The sequence below is a fragment of the Rhagoletis pomonella genome, unplaced genomic scaffold (genome assembly GCF_013731165.1).
Source record: "Rhagoletis pomonella isolate Grant_MI unplaced genomic scaffold, Rhpom_1.0 Rhpom_scaffold_00004, whole genome shotgun sequence".
Lineage (NCBI taxonomy): Eukaryota > Metazoa > Arthropoda > Insecta > Diptera > Tephritidae > Rhagoletis > Rhagoletis pomonella.
The window spans coordinates 11,579,671-11,597,769 of record NW_023458558.1 but is presented as its reverse complement, the minus strand read 5'-3'; the positions used below and the strand labels follow the sequence as shown (position 1 = coordinate 11,597,769).

Sequence of the window (18,099 nt, the reverse complement as noted above, 5' to 3'; positions counted from 1 at the left end):
CATGATATCTCGAACATACATACATACATACGAAAAAAATATGTCAAACCTATATATCGTCGTTTAAAGTACAAAACCGCGTATCGTCATTCTGCAATACATAGCTGGTGACAAAGTCATCCATATCGACATACATATGTGCGATGTGTACATGTGGGTGGTCCAAAATTTTTTTCACGGAAAATTTTGCGCGCTTTGAGCGATCTCCAAATATGTTTTGATTTCAAAATAAAAAAATAGAGGTTTATTTTTTCGGTATAGAACAATCCTAGGGGGTGAGAGCATTAAAATTCCGACTTTACTTGTTTTGCGCCACCCTAATGTACATACATACACATGTAACAGTGGCTACGAAAAACGTTAAAGGAAGAAATAAGGAAAGCAGTGGTGAGACTAACCGCGGTAGAAATCGATTTTTCCAAGACAATGTAGGAAGTTGTGGGCCATCGCTACCACGACGAACTTTCGCATGTTTTTGTTGCTTCTACACTAAACATTAAAGTTATACTCGTACTACGTGATATGAAGAAAATATAAAAGTTACCTTTATTTTAGACGATTAGAATGTAGGAAAAGAATTGTTGATTTTTTCCATATTTGCATTCCGCAAACGTTGAAGCAAGTACACTGCAATGCACATTTGTGTATCCGTATTAGCCTTGAATTGAGGCAGTTGCTGTGACTGAGTGTATTTTCGCACTTTCAACTTTTTTCACAAGTAAAAAAATTGTGTGAGATATCAATTTCATTTGCACAGGTAAAATTACAACTTTTAATCACTTTTATGATAGCTTATACTCGCTGCGAGTAGTTAAAAATGAAAAAGCACATTTTTATTTTCATTTTAATAATAAATTTTACAACTAACTTAGCCGCAGTGTTGCTGCAACTGTTTTCATCTAACAGATGCAGAAAATATTGCTGAAAATCTTACAACCGAACTTGACACGAAAAGGTCTCAGCACGAAAAGGGTGTTCGCCTATACTAGCAACAAAGTCAAGCGTAGTATTTTTTCCAGTATATGGCGTTGGTACTATTTTTACTTGCAGTGATACACCGACCGATTTGCACAAAAATAAAATGGAATGCTGGAGAAAATCGCATAAAATTGCAGTTACACGCAAGAATTCGTGCGTATGTATGTATGTACTTATATGTGTATAAATTAAGCCCACAAGACGACACTTTGCTATGCTTTGTACTATGGTGAATTTCTTACAAACAAAGGGCACACACACACCCTCACACAATATGGATGAGGAGGGCGTAGCAGTGTGGCGCTACATGAAAAAAGCACGGAAATATTGGAAAAACTATTGCACAAACACAATTTTTTTTTTAACTTTTATCTTTCTTTAGATAATTACATTTTCCGAAACACATTCACAAATCGCGTAGCTGCACTAAATTGTTGTCGCCAACCGTTTCATTGAGAAATCGAAAATGTGCTACCGCGTAGATACAGAAATGGAACGCGATTAAGAGCAAAGTTGCTGGCCACCACCACCGATACCCAACCAAGTGAGCGCGGCCGTATCGTGCTACTGATATGACTCGTGACGAAATCTATGCTCAGCTCACATGACACACAAACTCCGCGCCAGCCACAGTGCGAGTGAACTCGTATCGCCGCCGCCTAGTGCCCATGTTTCAACACCATTCTTACATTTTTGTTTTATTTTTTCTATTTATTGTAGATATTGTTGGCTCTTTACCTCTAACAAGGCAATACTATTTTGCTATATCACCTCAGAGTACTCGTATAGAAATACATACATATGTTGTTGGCCCACTGGAGCTGACCAACATAATTATGTATGTATGTACATATGTGGAGCCATAGAAGCAGCAACAAGAAAAATCTCTCACTCTCTGTTGGGAATGTGCTTATGCTCAGTGCCTGTAACTGGAGCAGGGAGGTTTTTTGTGGCTATGGTGAAGTTGGGCCATTTACCTACAGACTACCATATGTATGTATGAATTTATACTGGTAGTACTTAGCCAATAGTATGCACGGGAGACACAAAGCCAATGCGAACTAGTCTGTTAACACAAATCGGAGGTAGAAGCTCCGGTTAAACACAACGACTGCTTTATCGATCACATGTATATATGCATGATATCAAAATCATCGATAATGATTTTCAACCGGCAAATAGTGATAACCAGACATTGAACAGCCGGCCCTTAGATTTGTTTCTCCGTTTTTTTCGATATTCTGCGTTCAAAGTTTAGGATTAAAATCAAATTTTTCTTTCACTTTTATAGTTCATTTCCACCAAACCTTAACTGCAGTTTATGCCTATTGGAAAAAGGAGATTACAACTCGAGGTGCGTAATTGCTCATTACAACTATAAGCAAATAAAAGTAAAAAAGTAAAGTAAATAAAATTAAAGTAATCAGACGTAATGTGCATGAGGTACACAATCTTTGACGCTCTTCTCTCTCTTTCTGGAAGTAAAAACATTAAGCTGGGCTGCTTTACGCCCAACTTCAGAAGAAAAGCTAAACTTTAAACTTTATTTTCCTTTGTTTTACTTATTATGGAGTGCTCTGCTGAAAGAGAACATGATTGTGGTGAATTTCATTCGTTTGGAAGAATTAAAAAAAAAAAAACTTATCGAAATTTGATAGTTTGCAAACAACCCGAAATTCAAGACATTAAACAGACTTCGAGTCTTATGAAAAAAGTGTCTATAAACCAAATTTTACAAGGGATGACGGAAAATCGTTCCAAAATACAACATATTCCTACCCTGTCGGAAACACAAACAACTGATATGAAAACAGTGTAACTTTAATTCTAGATCTTTTATGGCGGCACGATAAGCTAAATGTAGCAGCGGCGACTTCATCCACCCGCTGAGCTGGAATTGTCTGCTGCAGTAGTGTGAACAAAGCCAGTTAAGCAACGATCAAAAACTCGACATGTTCTCTCACTTTGGATGCAATTGATCTCCCGCACACAAAATGCATTCTCTCATTCTCCTTCTCTTTTTCATGGAAGCCTCAAAAGGTAAAGTAAACAAATAGAGATTGACTTTTTTCCCTCACTTGCCTTCCATACTTGTTTAGCGTGAAGAAAGTTGTATCTCCTACCTTTAATTAAGTAATTTTATGGTTTGCTGATATATTCAAACATTCGCGTGATAATACTACCACCGTGATTCATAACACAATTAGATTACGACAACATTGCCGTAAACATTACTACAAAACTACCATAAAGTGGTCATTAGCTATTGTTCATTTTAGTGGAAGTCAGTTATGATCCTGCAGCCTATCACACAAAGGCAGTAAAATATAATGGCAACTAGTACCTGCTCCTTCACGTTCCTTATTTTATTCATGAAAAGATAAACAGGTAGCAGCTTAGCAGTAAACCGATAATATACATACTTATCTAATGATTCACAACGCGTCTGGCAACAAAGGCGCAGAAAGGTTTTTGGTGAATCTGACAATGAATCAGCAAAAATTGTTACGCGTCTTATAGGGCATTAGCACGAGGCGATTTTACAGGCAACAAAAGTTGAATGAGAAGTTGAAAGTGAAAAAGTTGCCATCCCTATTCAGACGAGGCGATTTTCGATTATTATTGAAAATAAATTTAAATCTCAAAATTTTATCAATTGGCGTAAACTTGGTAAGCCAAGCGTTAGTAGCAGTGCTTTTAGCGAAACTTAAAGATAAAATAAAAGTAAAAAAAAAAAGTATGTATACAGAATGTAAACAAACACAGGGTTGCAAGGAAAAAAAAGTTGAACGAGCTCAAAGTTGGCTGGCGACCAACTTTGTTGAAAGGCCGTTCGGACGAGGCGATTTTTGCTTTCAACTAAAAGTTGCCTGAAAAATCGCATCGTGCGAAAGCCCTATTAGGAAGTAACCCGTTTGCTTTTAATTTAACGAATGTTCCAATATGGACAATATACATTCTTACTCAGCTTTTATCTCAAGCAAGCGAGATTAGTTCTGCGGATACGATGCATTTAGAGATTGAAACAAAATAAGTATGTATGTACTTTATGTATTGGTCAAAGCAATATCGCAAAAAAATGTAGAAAAATGGTTTTTTCTTAACAAGCCTCCGAGCGTATTTCTGCCATAAAAAATAGCTTTTCATAAAAATACAATCGCCGTTCGGAATAGGTCCCTCCCCTCTGTGTGACAACATCAAGGTGCCCTCCACAAATCGGAGGAGAAGTTCCGGCAAACACTAACATATTCACCCTCATTGCGAGAGTCGTGTCGAATGCCAGTCGTTTTTCGAGAGCCGAATCGTATCGAAAATTGCACGTCATTGCCTAAAATTTCCACTCGACTAGTGTATTAAAACGGAAAAACTTGGCAGCACTGTATAGTTTTCGACGATTTTGGTCGTTTACTTATTTCATTACGACAATAGACAATGCTACTGTTGTCGAGTCGTACAATTTAGCCTAATTTACGACCTACGCAATGAGGCTGATTATTATTATTATTATTATACCTAGGGCTGACACTATACGTACATGTATATCCAGATATCCGCTCGAATATTAATGTGAAGGGACAAAACCCGGATATCCGCATATTCTAAACAGTATTTGTTGGTACTATCTGTGTAATCGGATATCCGTTCGGATATTCGTGTATGCGTATAAAATCAGGATATCGATTAATATACATACAGTGACTAAAACAAATGGCCACGTGTTAATTTTTTTTTTAATATGTGTAATGTTTTTCGAGCTAAATTTTTTTGTTATTTTTCTATAAAAATACCAGTCCAAGCTTTAACCAAAACCATATAAATCACAGTTTAAAACTTAATATAAAATTATGGAAAATTCAACGAATTTTCATCAAAATTTCAACTTTCTAATCTGAATCTCTTAGACCATTTTTGGGTATGCAGTGTTATAGCCCATAGAATTCAACTCTAATGAAGTGCAAGTTTTTTTGGAGACTACTTTCCCGTTTTTTTAACAAGTTAATTTTGTAATCCGGATATGCGATTAATATGTGTAATTTGTCTATCCGGATATCCGGTTAATATCCGTTAATCTTGTTGTCCGGATATTAATCGGATATTGCAATTTTTTTATCAGATATTCTAACATTCGAATATCCGTATCACACGGCTATTAAAAAAAAATTATAAAGTCGTAGTTGCTAAGTAAATATGTAATAGAAACTTCGTTAATACATAAATAATTGTTGTTTTATTACTAATTTTTAGATTCCAATATCCGTATATTCGGATTTTTTATTCAGATATTCGAATGTCCGGGTTATCCGATAGTCAAAAAATCGGAAAGTCGCAGTGCTACATGACATATTATTATCCAGAAGTTGTTGCAACTGAGACTAATGGCCTTAGTCATAAAAAATAAAATATATTTGAAGAACTTTATTAAGTGACTTTCATAAAAATTTACGATTTCTAAAGCAGTTAAAGACTTCTTTAATTTTTATGAATTTGAGTGTAAATTGGCAACTGTTTGTTAACTCTAATAACTCTTCAAATCATTTTTCCAAAATCGACTTCCGCCTTACCCTCTTACTTTTCTTTCTCACTAAATCGCTTCCAAGAAAAAGATTTAATTTAATTTCGATATCGTCATTCTAGTATCTAAAAAGTACGAGGCATTTACAAGACGAAGAGTATCGAACGTGAAACTAGTAACATTTACAACCAAGTCACGCACTGCCTATAGTCGCTTTAATCAAGAAAAACATATAAAAGGAAACTAGCTAAGAGATACGAAAATGTAGTTTTCTTGCAACTGAAGTGTAGGTTTGGTGCTGCATATTTAATAGAACACATAAGTAAATAGAAATTACGCCTTTGAAGTGAGTGCAAACCTGAAAACCTGCTTAGAAACTTTTGGATAAAAAAGATGCGTAACATGCCATCGATGCACTTCTTTTCATTTTGATTTATATACAACATGTAGTATTCACATATGTACATATACATATAATTCTGGGTGTAAGCGAATCCCATCAACCCTTACAAAAATTCACCATAGCCTTATAGACCAGGAACTCTCACTATTTCGGCATAAGCAAGGTGGAGCATGCGCACTACCGAATTAAAATCCATAAAAGATATGAGTCGGAATGAATATGTAAAGCCTTGTACATGCATACATGCATATGAAAAAATTAAATATGTAAGTATGTAAATATATTAAAAAGAAGGTAAATATAGGGTGATTTTTTTTTTACCTCAAATACAAAAACTTCCAAATATGCGGTGTAGATGAAACATGCGCGTGTCTGAATGAGTACTTTAACGTTGATCATAACCGCGGCGGAAGGAAAATAGGCGGAATGCATTAACAGCCACATGAGCGATACATATGTATAGTAAGGAGAGTAATTAGGGTAGCAAAGTTTATTGAATTTCATGTTGAGTCATAAAATATTAGGTACGAGTAGTATACAAAAAATACGCACACTTGTAATTTGCAATGATAAATCCTTACCGAGTAGTTTTGCATACGAAATAGGTTGGTTGTTGTTGTGTTTGTATCGGGTACTCAACAAAAAAAAACAAAAAAAACAACATGTGTAATAGAAACAGACAGCTTGGTTATAACAACATTGTAGTAAACATTGCCACCTCTAGCAGTTATAGCGATTAAAATTTGTTGCATGTTTGCATACATACATACATACATACATTTCTACATATTTCATTTCATGTTTTATTTAGCATCAATGTTTTGTTTTATTTATAGTCTCAAATATTTTCAATACAAAGCATCAAAACAAATGAGTAAATGTCGCTGAACTTATTAAAAGGGAGAAGTTACACACACCCGCGCCATGTAATCTGGCTTTACTCATTTGGGGCAACTTGTGAAATCAGCACAAATTTAATGCTTGTTTATTTGTGGCTGCTAGCAACAAATCACGATGTAAGCTGAAAGAATTTTTTATTTTACAGTCTCAAAGTTTATGCTAGCTGTAATTAATTTATAGGGCAGCAGAATTTGTGTATTCGTGTAGCTAAAGAATATGTTTGGAAAAGCTTAAATTTTTAAGGGATATAAACTTAAATAAATATTTAGTGGGGGTATGTACTTTTTTAAAGACGGCTGCGTTTTAAGAGAAAATATTTTCTTAATAAATAGCTTGTCATCATCAATGCAAACGGCTTTATTGGTTTAAATATAAACTTATGCTTCTGTAAGTTTTTCAATTGGTCAAATGAGGGCTTTTTGCATTGATGGTGGGGACATAAAGGAATGCATTTAGTCTTGTTTTTGTTAGTGTAGCAGCAGTGCTCAACCCCCCGGGTTTCGTCATGAGTCATCATCACAACCATTTTTGGTTGAGGCCACGATTTATGCTACTAAGCTTTTACGGAAGGAAGACATACTCACAAGATTTATTATCTAAATCAGTGGTGTCCAACAGAACTTGGACAAAGGGCTACTTTGAAACTATCGCTATGATATGCGGGCACCCCTAGCTTAACTTCAATCTTAACTGCGTTAACTCGTTTCACTCTTCTTATATTCAATGTATATATTCTACTAACAGATCCGTTTGAAATATTTTTTTATTATTAAAGTTTATACAGTTAAGTTAAATTAATAACAGTGTATAATATTTTAATGAAGAACATTCATTTTATTGTAAACATATGGGAATGTGCTGCAATTCGTACGATTTGAGATCCATGCGATCTGCAAAACCTTGCTCTACGTTATACATATATTTATATATTGCCCACGAGTACGAGTTTCCAAAGTCAGATTGACTAACAGTGCCTCCCTAGCAGAAAAATCAGAAAATACCACTCTGGTGAACACTAATAGTGCGGTGAGTCTGAAACATCGGTCGACTCATCCATTTTTGAGGAAACCTAGTCACATTTCTTGAAATCGCTTTTTATTTGGCCATGAATATCGTTTGGTCGGTCATCAGATAACGACACTTTTTTATACCCGAGCGCACTTGTGCACAAAGGTATATTAACTTTGTTCACATAACGGTTGTTTGTAACAGCCAAAACGAATCGAGATAGATATAGACAAATGTATACATAAATGATCAGGATGAAAAAAGAAATCGATTAAGCCATGTCTGTCTGTCCGTCCGTCTGTCCGTCTGTCCGTCCGTCCGTGTACACGATAACTCGAGCAAAAATTGAGATATCTCAACGAAATTTGGTATGTAGGTTTCCCTTAATCCAAGGTAGGTTGGTATTGAAAATGGGCGAAATCGGACTTTAACCACGCCCACTTCCCATATAACGGTAATTTCCAGAAATACGAAAACTGCGATATTTTAGTAACTACTGAAGATAATTCACTCAAAATTGATACTTAAAATAATTTTTAGGCGAAAAAAAGAATATTATAATTTTTTGGAAAATGGGCGTAGCCACGCCCACTTATGGTTACATGTGTATAACTTGGTAACCGCTGCATCAATTTCTTCCAAACTTGGCACAGTGGTTGACCTTAGCACAACATACCAAATGGCCGAAAATTTTTAAAATCGCTCAATAACCACGCCTACTTCCCATATAACGGTAATTTTCAGATATACGAAAACTGCGATATTTTAGTAACTACTGGAGATTATTCACTCAAAATTGATATTTATAATAAGTTTTAGACGAAAAATAAGAATATTATAAATTTTTGGAAAATGGGCGTAGCCACGCCCACTTATGGTTACATGTGTATATCTTGGTAACCGCTGCACCAATTTCTTCCAAACTTGGCACAGTTGTTGGCCTTGGTACAGCATAAAAAATCGCCGAAACTTTTTAAAATCGGACAATAACCGCGCCCACATCCCATATAACGGTAATTTAGAGAAATACAAAATCTTCGATAAATCAGTAAATATTGAAGCTAATTTATTCAAAATTGATGCTTGCAACAATTCTTTACCAAGAAATACGTTTATGGTAAAATTTTGGAAAATGGGCGTGGCACCGCCCACTTATCATCACATATATGTATCTCGGTAACCGTTCGACCAATATATACCAAATTCGGTATGGTTATTGTGCTTGCCACATAAAATCAAAACGTTGAAAATTATTGAAATCGGACTAAAATTACGGCCGCTTTTCATATAACGGTAAATTTCAGAAATGCTTGAAACTGCAATGTTTCGAAATTTAAGGACGCTAATTTACTCAAAATTGATACACCCCGGCTTACCATCTAGCGGTAGCTTTCACAAAGGTGAAAAAACATATATTTAATACTTGCGCCGGGTATTTAATGTTCGGCTCCACCCGAACTTAGACTTTCTTACTTGTTATTGCTGAGATTACGCTGTTTTTATTTTGAAAATCCTGAAACACAGATTCTGTCATGTCTAGCATAGAAAGATAAAAAGTAAATGAGTTCGTGAAAATTCAAAAATAAAAGCTTACTTATGTACCAAAAAAACTTCCATTGTTAAGCTTTTCAATTCAATATTCTGTTCATCTTCTTGTTTGCGGGCGCCTTAAATTTAGGTCGCGGGTTCAAGATAGGACTTACACAAAGTTAAGTATGTATGGCGGATTTCGAAAGACCAGGACTGAGCTACTAGTCTATTCTTACTTTTAATTCCATTGGTAACAACTAATTGTCTATGTAGATCGTACATAACAGCCAAGCTAATCTAACCTGTATATCTCAACCAAAAATTAACGTTAAGGCAGCCTAATTAGAATTACATATATTTATGCATTAAAATAATTGAAACCAATTCCATTATTACTCAAGATGTCTATATTTTTAATATGTTTATTACAAGTAACAAAAATATATGTATGTAGGTATGTATGTATGTGGGAAGCTCAAAACATCCCTGTGGGAAAATGTAATCTATAGTAAGTAATTAGTAGTCAGTCAGTAGATAAATAATTAATAGAGGTATGCACTGCGACCAAAAGGTCTATTGTGCCCTCAACCAATTACAGTACCTCATCTAATCCTAGAGAGCCCAAAAATTAGAGGAGATCCCCAGGGATTAGCGATTGTATTGCTTCGTCACTTGGCCAGTAATGGCCCAGGTACCTCTCCCGTCATCTCGCGACCGCCTCGCATTCGCTAAGCAGGTGGACGGGAGTCTCCTCAGTCACGTCGCTGAAACGATATAGGTCGGCTAGGAAGGGCTCAGGCCCTATATGCGACAAGGCGGCCGCCATTCTAGCTAGTCGGTCCCCTTCCTTGTTGCCCGCAACTCCTATGTGACCTTGTACCCAAGTTAATTGGATTTCGTTGTACTCCGCCAGGCTGTTGAGCCTATCGATGCACTCAAGAACCAAGGACGCTCAATATTAAAATTCTCTCGTTACGGTAATTCCTACGTAGGATAATCTCTGCACACAGACTGATGGCATAGACCTCCGCCTGGAAGATACTCGGATATGCCCCCATGGGTACCGAGAGCTGTAGCCTCGGGCCGTAGACGCCAGCCCCAAAGAATTCCGGAGTCTTCGAGCCGTCTGTGTACCATTGCAACGAGCTCGATAGGCTTATCCAATTCCTGGCAAAGTTAACTACCTTAGGCCTGTCGTCTCTGGGGAGTAAAGCTAACGGAACTTGGGAGTCTAGCTTGTCTCTGTTCCTTAATGATAGGGTTTTGCCACTGCCAAAGCCTTCTCCCGCGAAATTTAGTAGAGTTCGCTTTGCAGCCTGTTCTATGGTAAGGTACAGCGGCTCGAGCTCGAGAATCACCTCCAGCGCTGCCGTCGGACATGTGCGCATTGCCCCCGTAATGCATACACATGCCAGACGTTGAAGCTTGGTGAGGGATTGGCTCACCGTAGTGAGAGTGGTTCTCGAGACCCAAGCCACTGCTCCATAGGTGACTATTGGTTTAACTATCATGGTATACATCCATCTCAGGATCTTGGGACTAAAGCCCCAGGTCTTCCCTGCCAGGCGTTTGCATACCAATAGTGCCCTCGTAGCTTTGGAAGTGACCGCGTCAACATCTGCCTTCCACAGAAGTTTAGAATCCAGTGTTAGTCCCAGGTATTTAACTTCGGTGGCGACGTCAGTCAGTTAGTGAAACATCCCTTTTCACATTCGAAAATGCATTTTTTCCAGGGCGATGTCCTAATAAAAGTGGGGCAATCAATTTTGTATTACCTAGTATCGAGAAATGAATGTGTTTTAATATGAAATTTTTGGAACTTTTTGAATACATTAGAATGCTTATTACATCGTTAGCAGTAATATAATCGAGAATTCATAAGAAATACATTATATTATTTATCACGCATGTAATGCACTACTACTTTTCCGACTGGGATAGTCATATTCATAGAAAAAGATTCCCATTCAATAGGCACCCCGTGCTCGCTTTTTGTGTGTTCTTTAATTTCCGTTAATTTAAATTCAGTTGAGTTTGACACTTTTCAAGATTTTGTCAGCAAAAATTCTTCTAACTACCGAAAAAATTCTTCTGGCCGATCCGACATCATGCATGTAACATGTGATCGATAAAGCAGACGTTGTACTTAACCGGAGCCTCTACCTACGATTTGTGTTAATCAGACATTGAACAACCGGCCCTAAATCTGCCTACTTCGCACTAAAAAGAGTCACTCTCACTGAGTGTTGCTCTCTCATTTTTGCTGTCATTTCCGAGTTAAAGAACGCTTTTTGGACTAAATCTGACTACTTCGGACTTTTTCTGACTATTTCTGGGAGAGAAGGAACGCAACTAATAAAAGGTTTGCTCAGAAAACAGTCTTGTCGATCCTTCTTGACAAAATCGGTTCCTTAGCAAGGCACTGTGTGTGGGTTCGTGTGTGTGTGCAAAGCTTTTCTTCTTCTTCTGCGTATCCAATGCCGGATGTTCGCGATTATATACAAAGCTTTTGCGAGGGAGTTAAGCGAGTGTCAAAACTCTAATGTCACTGGTGAGCAAATCTCTAATTTTTGAATCGTGGGTACTAAGTATGTACAATATCAAGAAAAATCAACGATCTGTAACGGTGAAATAGTGTTTACTTTTACACCAGCAACGAAAATATCAATCGATTGTGCTTTTGCAAACTGGTTTTTTGACTCATTCACGAGACAGTGGTTAGAGAAACAAAAAATTTAAACGACCAAGCATTCAAAAGCTCGTAGGTAGGTATACCTACCAAGCGAAAATGCAAAAATGTTAATACATTTTTTTTTTTTAATGTGGATATGTATGTACATTGTTGTATATTTATATGTACATATGTATTGTATATATATACATATATATGTATGTACATATGTATCGTCGTTTAAAATGCAAAACCGCGCATCGGCAAAATGCAAAACCGCGTATGTGAAGTTTTAGAAATTATTTTCTAGAGTGTAAAAACACTCATTTCAAAATGGTTCTCTTTTTTATAAAGCAATCGCATTTCTGGCTAGTATATTTCAGGACGAATGGATAAGGATTGAGCCAAGAGCATGTGTGAGCAAATCCAATTTTTGGCAGCCAATGTCAGTTATGCGGTTTAGCAGAATGACGATACGCGGTTTTGTACTTTAAACGACGGTATGTATGTACATACATCCTAACTAAATGTTAGTGTGCGGCATAGTGGTATGTTTGCAAACACAAACGCTAAGCCCCTCGACAATTGGAAATTCAGTGTGCTTAGTCATTTTTTTAAATAAATTTTGTTTAAAACTTTATGCAAATTTTCAAAGCTAACGGGGTTTAGCATAACTGATATATTTAACGCACAATTAACGCTACAGGAAACCGTTTGACCAGCAATATATGGACGATTACAAAACAAAAACCGTTATTTCATTATCGCATAAAGCGAATAGCAAAGGTTTTTAGCCAGCTTTCATTGTCTGAGTGATGGTTACTCAATCCTACAGTGACAAGAGTCGCAAATACAATAATGCATAATAAAATGGGAGAAATTGTGATTCAGATTAGCGAGGCAAAGTGAATATTCTTTTCGAGCACTCTATACAAACATTTCTGCAAACCTATGTTTATCAGCGTGGATAAGATAAGATTAAAACAATGGGAAATATTTAGCACTGGAATTCAGAATAGTATCATCAAACTATTGTGTTTTATATTCCAGCGACTTAAGTTTGTTTTAAAAAGAGTGCCAATGAGACAGCGTACGTTCGCAGCTGGCAACTCCACCGACAATTGTTAAAAATCAATTGTTGCTCGTCATAACTGTTCCAATTTCCCCCAAGTTACGTGGCTGCCATTTGCAGAGCTAGGAGAATGAATTCACTAAAACTATGTATGTCCAATTATTTTGTTGGTAAAAGGATAATATGTAAATCGCACGTATATCTATTTAGGAATTTGCTTCACATGACATACATACCTTATTCAGCTTCGAATTTGAAACGATTTCTCAACAAACATAAATTGGCCGTCGTCGACTCAGAGAAGGTCGGTCAGTTTGTTCGCCCTTGGAAGGGTAGTGGCAGGTTCAGCTTAGGTACAAAAATCAGTCCCAGCTTTAGATTTTAGAGATGGACGTCGCTAGTGGGGCGTCCACCTGCCTGACGAGGTCTTTTGTATGGCTGTACTTTACTTTTGCTCCTTGCTCACTGTTGAATAATTTACTATTTAATTAGCAGTTATATACTTTTTCATTCGTTTCACTTTTCGTCTATCTTTCACTGCTTTTTATCTCGTTTTTGCCACTGCTTTCACGTAAATTATACACAATGGCCCACTTTACTCCTTTTCTATTGATTTCGAGCAATTTAACAATTTTAATTTCATAACTTTCTTCAAGTGAAACAACTATTTTTAATTATCGTTAAATATTTCCTAAATTTCGATTTTATCTTGAACACGGACTTGTTTTGACGGCATCGTCAATTTTTTCGTTTATGATGGTTCGATTTTCGTTTCGGAAGTAGCGCAAAACAAAATTGCTGACGACATTCAGCAGGGTTGCATTGAAAATCATTAGGCTTGTAGACCGCGTTTATTTTATTTTGCTATATAAAAAATTGGGAATTATTGTTGGGTAGTTGCAAAGAACGTAAATCTATACCTAAATCTATAGATTTACGTTCTTTGGTAACACCACCTTGTATAAATTCGCTTTGGTCAAAATGATGTTTGTTGTAAACAAAGCGAACAAAAACGCCCATTCTCAGTTCCAAATGTATTGAAAATATGATGAGATAGTGCGTTTTTGAATCGGCAGCTGAGATAAATAGGGCGTTCTTCGACCAAATTCTGAAATAGGGAGTTCTTGAAAAGGTTTTTGAGATAGGGCGTTTTCGAACCGGCTGCCGAGATAGGTCGATCTCCCACTCAGCAGTCGATATAATAATTTAGCCTCATTTATCAAAAATTCAATAACGTTCATGGCTTGGCTGCACTTATCCGCCGATGTACACACTGCAAGCGCGCTACAAATGACGAGCATGCTCGCGCACATGGTTGGCGTGTGTAGCCACTGTTATGTCAAATCTCAATTCGCCTAAAAGTTTACTTTTATTTTGTTTTTCCTTCTGACGGGCAAGGCGAATTTATACAAGGTGTTGTCAAGGTGTATTAAACAAGGTGGTGTTGGGGCGACAGCTGAGTTTTTCGCCATGGAGACCATTACGTCAAAATGATGTGTTTGTTGTAACTCATACCAATAACAGTATGGACATCAGCGTTAATTTGTTAGTGGAATTTTTTACTTGTATACGGCCACACCACCTTGTTAAATACGCCTTGGGTGGTGTCAAGAATGATGTTCGCTGCCGTACTTATTAATGTCAAAATGATGTGTTTGTTGTAATATGAATGCGCCTGGTTTACAACAAACACATCATTTTGACATTAATAAGTACCGAAGCGAAAATCTACATTTGCCATCAAGACCACATCGTATAAATTCGCCTTGGCAAAAACAAAACACATGTAAGGCGAAGAAATCAGCTGATTTTACAACACCACCTTCAAGGCGAATTTATACAGGTATTTTGTTTTTGCTTCTACCCGATTTGACGTTGTTGTAATCTAAATTCGCCAGTAACACCACCTTGTATAAATTCGCCTTGTTAGCTCTGATCCAATACTTTTCGTGTAAAATCCTGGAAAAATGTCAAACAGCAAAATTTCTCACTGAAGTGAGAGTACAAAGTGAGTAACAACCAAAAAGTACGGGAACAAAAAAGAATTTTTCCTTTATAAACGCTAAACAGCCGATTGCTTGACACTTTTCCTGATTTTACCAGAAGAAAAAGTTCGGCTAAAATCCTGCAACTTCATTCTCTACGCAACTCTCCAAAAATCGCTTTCATTTACAGGATTGTGGAGTACGGAACATTTTTCCTGTAACTTCCTGCAAGTTCGTGTAAAACCTGTAATTTCTTGGAGTACTGGATCAGTCCTATTATAAAACTCTGAACACACCCAAATAGCGATGTGTTGACATGAACCAAAAATACAAGATCACGTAAGAACGCGACGTTGTATTTGTAACTGGTTTTGAGAAAAAAGTTTGCGAAAGCGAGTTCGTCAGCTGAGCGTTTGTTTACATCACAAGCACCACTATTTTACACTTTTATTCAAGTAAAGAAGAGTTAATTCAACATGACAACACATTTTAAAGCATTTTGTTGCATCATTTTACCTAAATTGTGCGTTTAAAGTGGCTGACAATAATTTTGGCTAATTTTGGTTCTCGTTGTTTTCTTTGCTTTGTTTACTTTTCGCTCGTTTTCCAGTGAAAAAAGATGGTGTAGAACCCGCTAAAAAATCGACTTTTTTCACTCTCTTGTTCTTACGTGATCTTGTGTCTTTCGTTCATGATGTGCTGAGTCAATACTTTTAAGTATTGATCGACATTCGGTACCGATTTAGCTTTCGAATAGAAGCGCATATGAGCCAAAAATATGGAAAAAACGATTCAGGAGAGACTCGCCTATCAAAATCCGAATGTAGGAGCCAATAGAGCTTTTAATCATGATCCAACTACACAAGATCTGACAAGATGAAGCAAAAGAAAAAAGTAATTTTCTGGCTGACGTTTGTAATTTCGGCGCCATGTTATTTTCTGTGAAAAGTAAACAAAGAATATGAAGACGAAGCATAAAGAAAAAATGCAGACAATGTTGTGCACATGTTTGTGCTAACTAATTAGTTATTTTTGTACGTGTTTTTGCATTCAATTACCGCGCACTTCATTTTAATTACATTTGCACAAAAAATCACTTAAAAATCACTGAAATAAACCTTGTCGGTGATACATATAAAAAAGAAGCATAACAGAAATAGCAAACTTCAGAATTACGAACGTCACACACTTTTTTCTCAATTGCTATTACAAATGGCTGCTTCTCAACCGGTCTGATCTGTTCTAATTGGTTCATGGCTTTTAATACTGATTTAAATTAAAGATGTATATACAGGATCTCCCCCCTGAAAGGCTTCTTCATCCGTCAAAGCATTTTTCTTGAACCTTGGATCAACTAAGGTAAATACTGATAAAATAATATGTTGCGATAAGTGTTTTAGCCGTTATCATATAAATTATTAATGGAAGTTCTTTCTAAACTTGAAATGCATGTAATGGCTAAGGTTACTGAAAAGAAATACTATTGGGTACCGAAATCTTTTTTGAGTATTGGTACCGAGTATTGGGTACGACAATTCAGTACATCACAACACCCAAAGCCGGGTGATTCGCCTTGGCCGGGTGCAAGGCGAATTCGCCTTGGACAGGTGGTTGTCAAAGCGCACATTTGCCGGCAAATAAATTTGCAAATATAAACAAAGAGGCAATTGTATTAATAAATAAAATGAAATTTTGTGTTTTCCTCTTGACTTTAATAGCCCGACATCAGTATACCATTTCGCAAAGTGAGAACGCTTACTCTACTAATATCTGCACAAAGGATAGCAACGAAAATTGCTCTTCCATTGAGATTGATGGTGTCGAAAATGGTAAACAATTGTTTAGTTTATAACCCCTTTTTTAAAATTCCATATCTATTAGACAACCATATAACTGAGGAAGTAAGAAAATCATTAGAGTCCTTTGTACTCTGTGCGGATGAAAATGATGTTGATTGTAGATGCCATAGCGATGTCTTAGTAAATGACCTCAAACCGTTTCGAGAAAAGGGGATCACTCAGAGTATGGTAAAGACTTCCGCCAAATATGGAACACGATACAAGATATTAAAACATCGTCTTTATCGCGACAAAGAGTGTATGTTTCCGGCGCGATGTAGTGGAATCGAACATTTCCTAATAAAACTTCTGCCCGAATTGCCTGATATGGATATGGTCATAAACACTCGCGATTGGCCGCAGGTACCATCAGGCCTTGGTGATAGAATAGGACCAATATTCTCATTTTCAAAAACAAAAGACTATTTAGATATAATGTATCCGGCATGGACCTTCTGGGCTGGAGGACCAGCCATTTCCTTACATCCGACCGGCATCGGTCGCTGGGATTTATTACGCGAGAGTATATCAAAAGAAGCTGCAAAAACAGCTTGGTCAGAAAAACTTCCGTTAGGGATTTTTCGGGGTTCTCGCACTTCGGACGAACGGGACGCATTGGTGCTTTTGTCAAGGCGTAGACCAGGTTTAGTAGATGCTAAGTACACAAAAAACCAAGCTTGGAAATCACCACTAGATACCCTCAATGCTGAACCTGCAAAAGAAGTGTTGTTTGAAGATCATTGCCGATATAAATACCTATTCAACTTTAGAGGTGTAGCAGCTAGTTTTCGCTTCAAGCACTTGTTTCTATGCAACTCGTTAGTGTTTCATGTGGGTGATGAATGGAATGAGTTTTTTTACCCCGCCTTGAAGCCATGGGTTCATTATGTGCCATTGAAAAGTTATCCAAGCGAGCAAGATATTGAAAATATTATACAATATTTTCTCGAGCACGATAATTTAGCTCGAGAGATTGCTGAACGTGGAAAGCAGTTTATTTGGAATCATCTCCGTATGCAGGATGTTGAGTGCTATTGGAAAAAACTGTTGTCACACTACCAAACGTTAATTAAATATAAGGTTGTGTCCGACCCAGAACTTATTCCGATTAAACCTAAACAAAGAGTAGAATTATAAAGCATTTAAAGAATCTCAAAATTATTGCAAAATTTTAATAAAGCTAAAAAATCGCAAAGTTTAC

General features: G+C 36.8%; 2 protein-coding genes and 1 long non-coding RNA gene across 3 annotated transcripts in view; 1 reads left to right on the top strand and 2 right to left on the bottom strand.

Annotated features, from left to right (window-relative positions):
- LOC118737016 (ubiquitin carboxyl-terminal hydrolase 46) overlaps positions 1 to 1,621 on the bottom strand; it is a 40,748-nt gene extending 39,127 nt beyond the window's left edge. The window contains exon 1 of the mRNA XM_036467248.1: positions 545 to 1,621. The gene's annotated coding sequence lies outside the window, so the exon portion shown is untranslated. The remainder of the gene's footprint in view (positions 1 to 544) is intronic.
- A 9,441-nt stretch (positions 1,622 to 11,062) lies between these two features.
- On the bottom strand, positions 11,063 to 13,885 carry LOC118737020. The gene is made up of 2 exons (XR_004992782.1): positions 13,312 to 13,885; positions 11,063 to 11,107 (listed from the first exon to the last, which is right to left on the bottom strand). It is a non-coding gene; the product is annotated as an uncharacterized LOC118737020 (long non-coding RNA).
- Positions 13,886 to 16,617: 2,732 nt separating this feature from the next.
- LOC118737010 (O-glucosyltransferase rumi-like) lies at positions 16,618 to 18,098 on the top strand. The gene is made up of 2 exons (XM_036467237.1): positions 16,618 to 16,889; positions 16,942 to 18,098. The coding sequence occupies exons 1-2, from the start codon at positions 16,745 to 16,747 to the stop codon at positions 18,033 to 18,035; spliced, it is 1,239 nt and encodes a 412-aa protein (XP_036323130.1). The 5' UTR covers positions 16,618 to 16,744; the 3' UTR covers positions 18,036 to 18,098.
- Position 18,099: the final 1 nt, after the last annotated feature.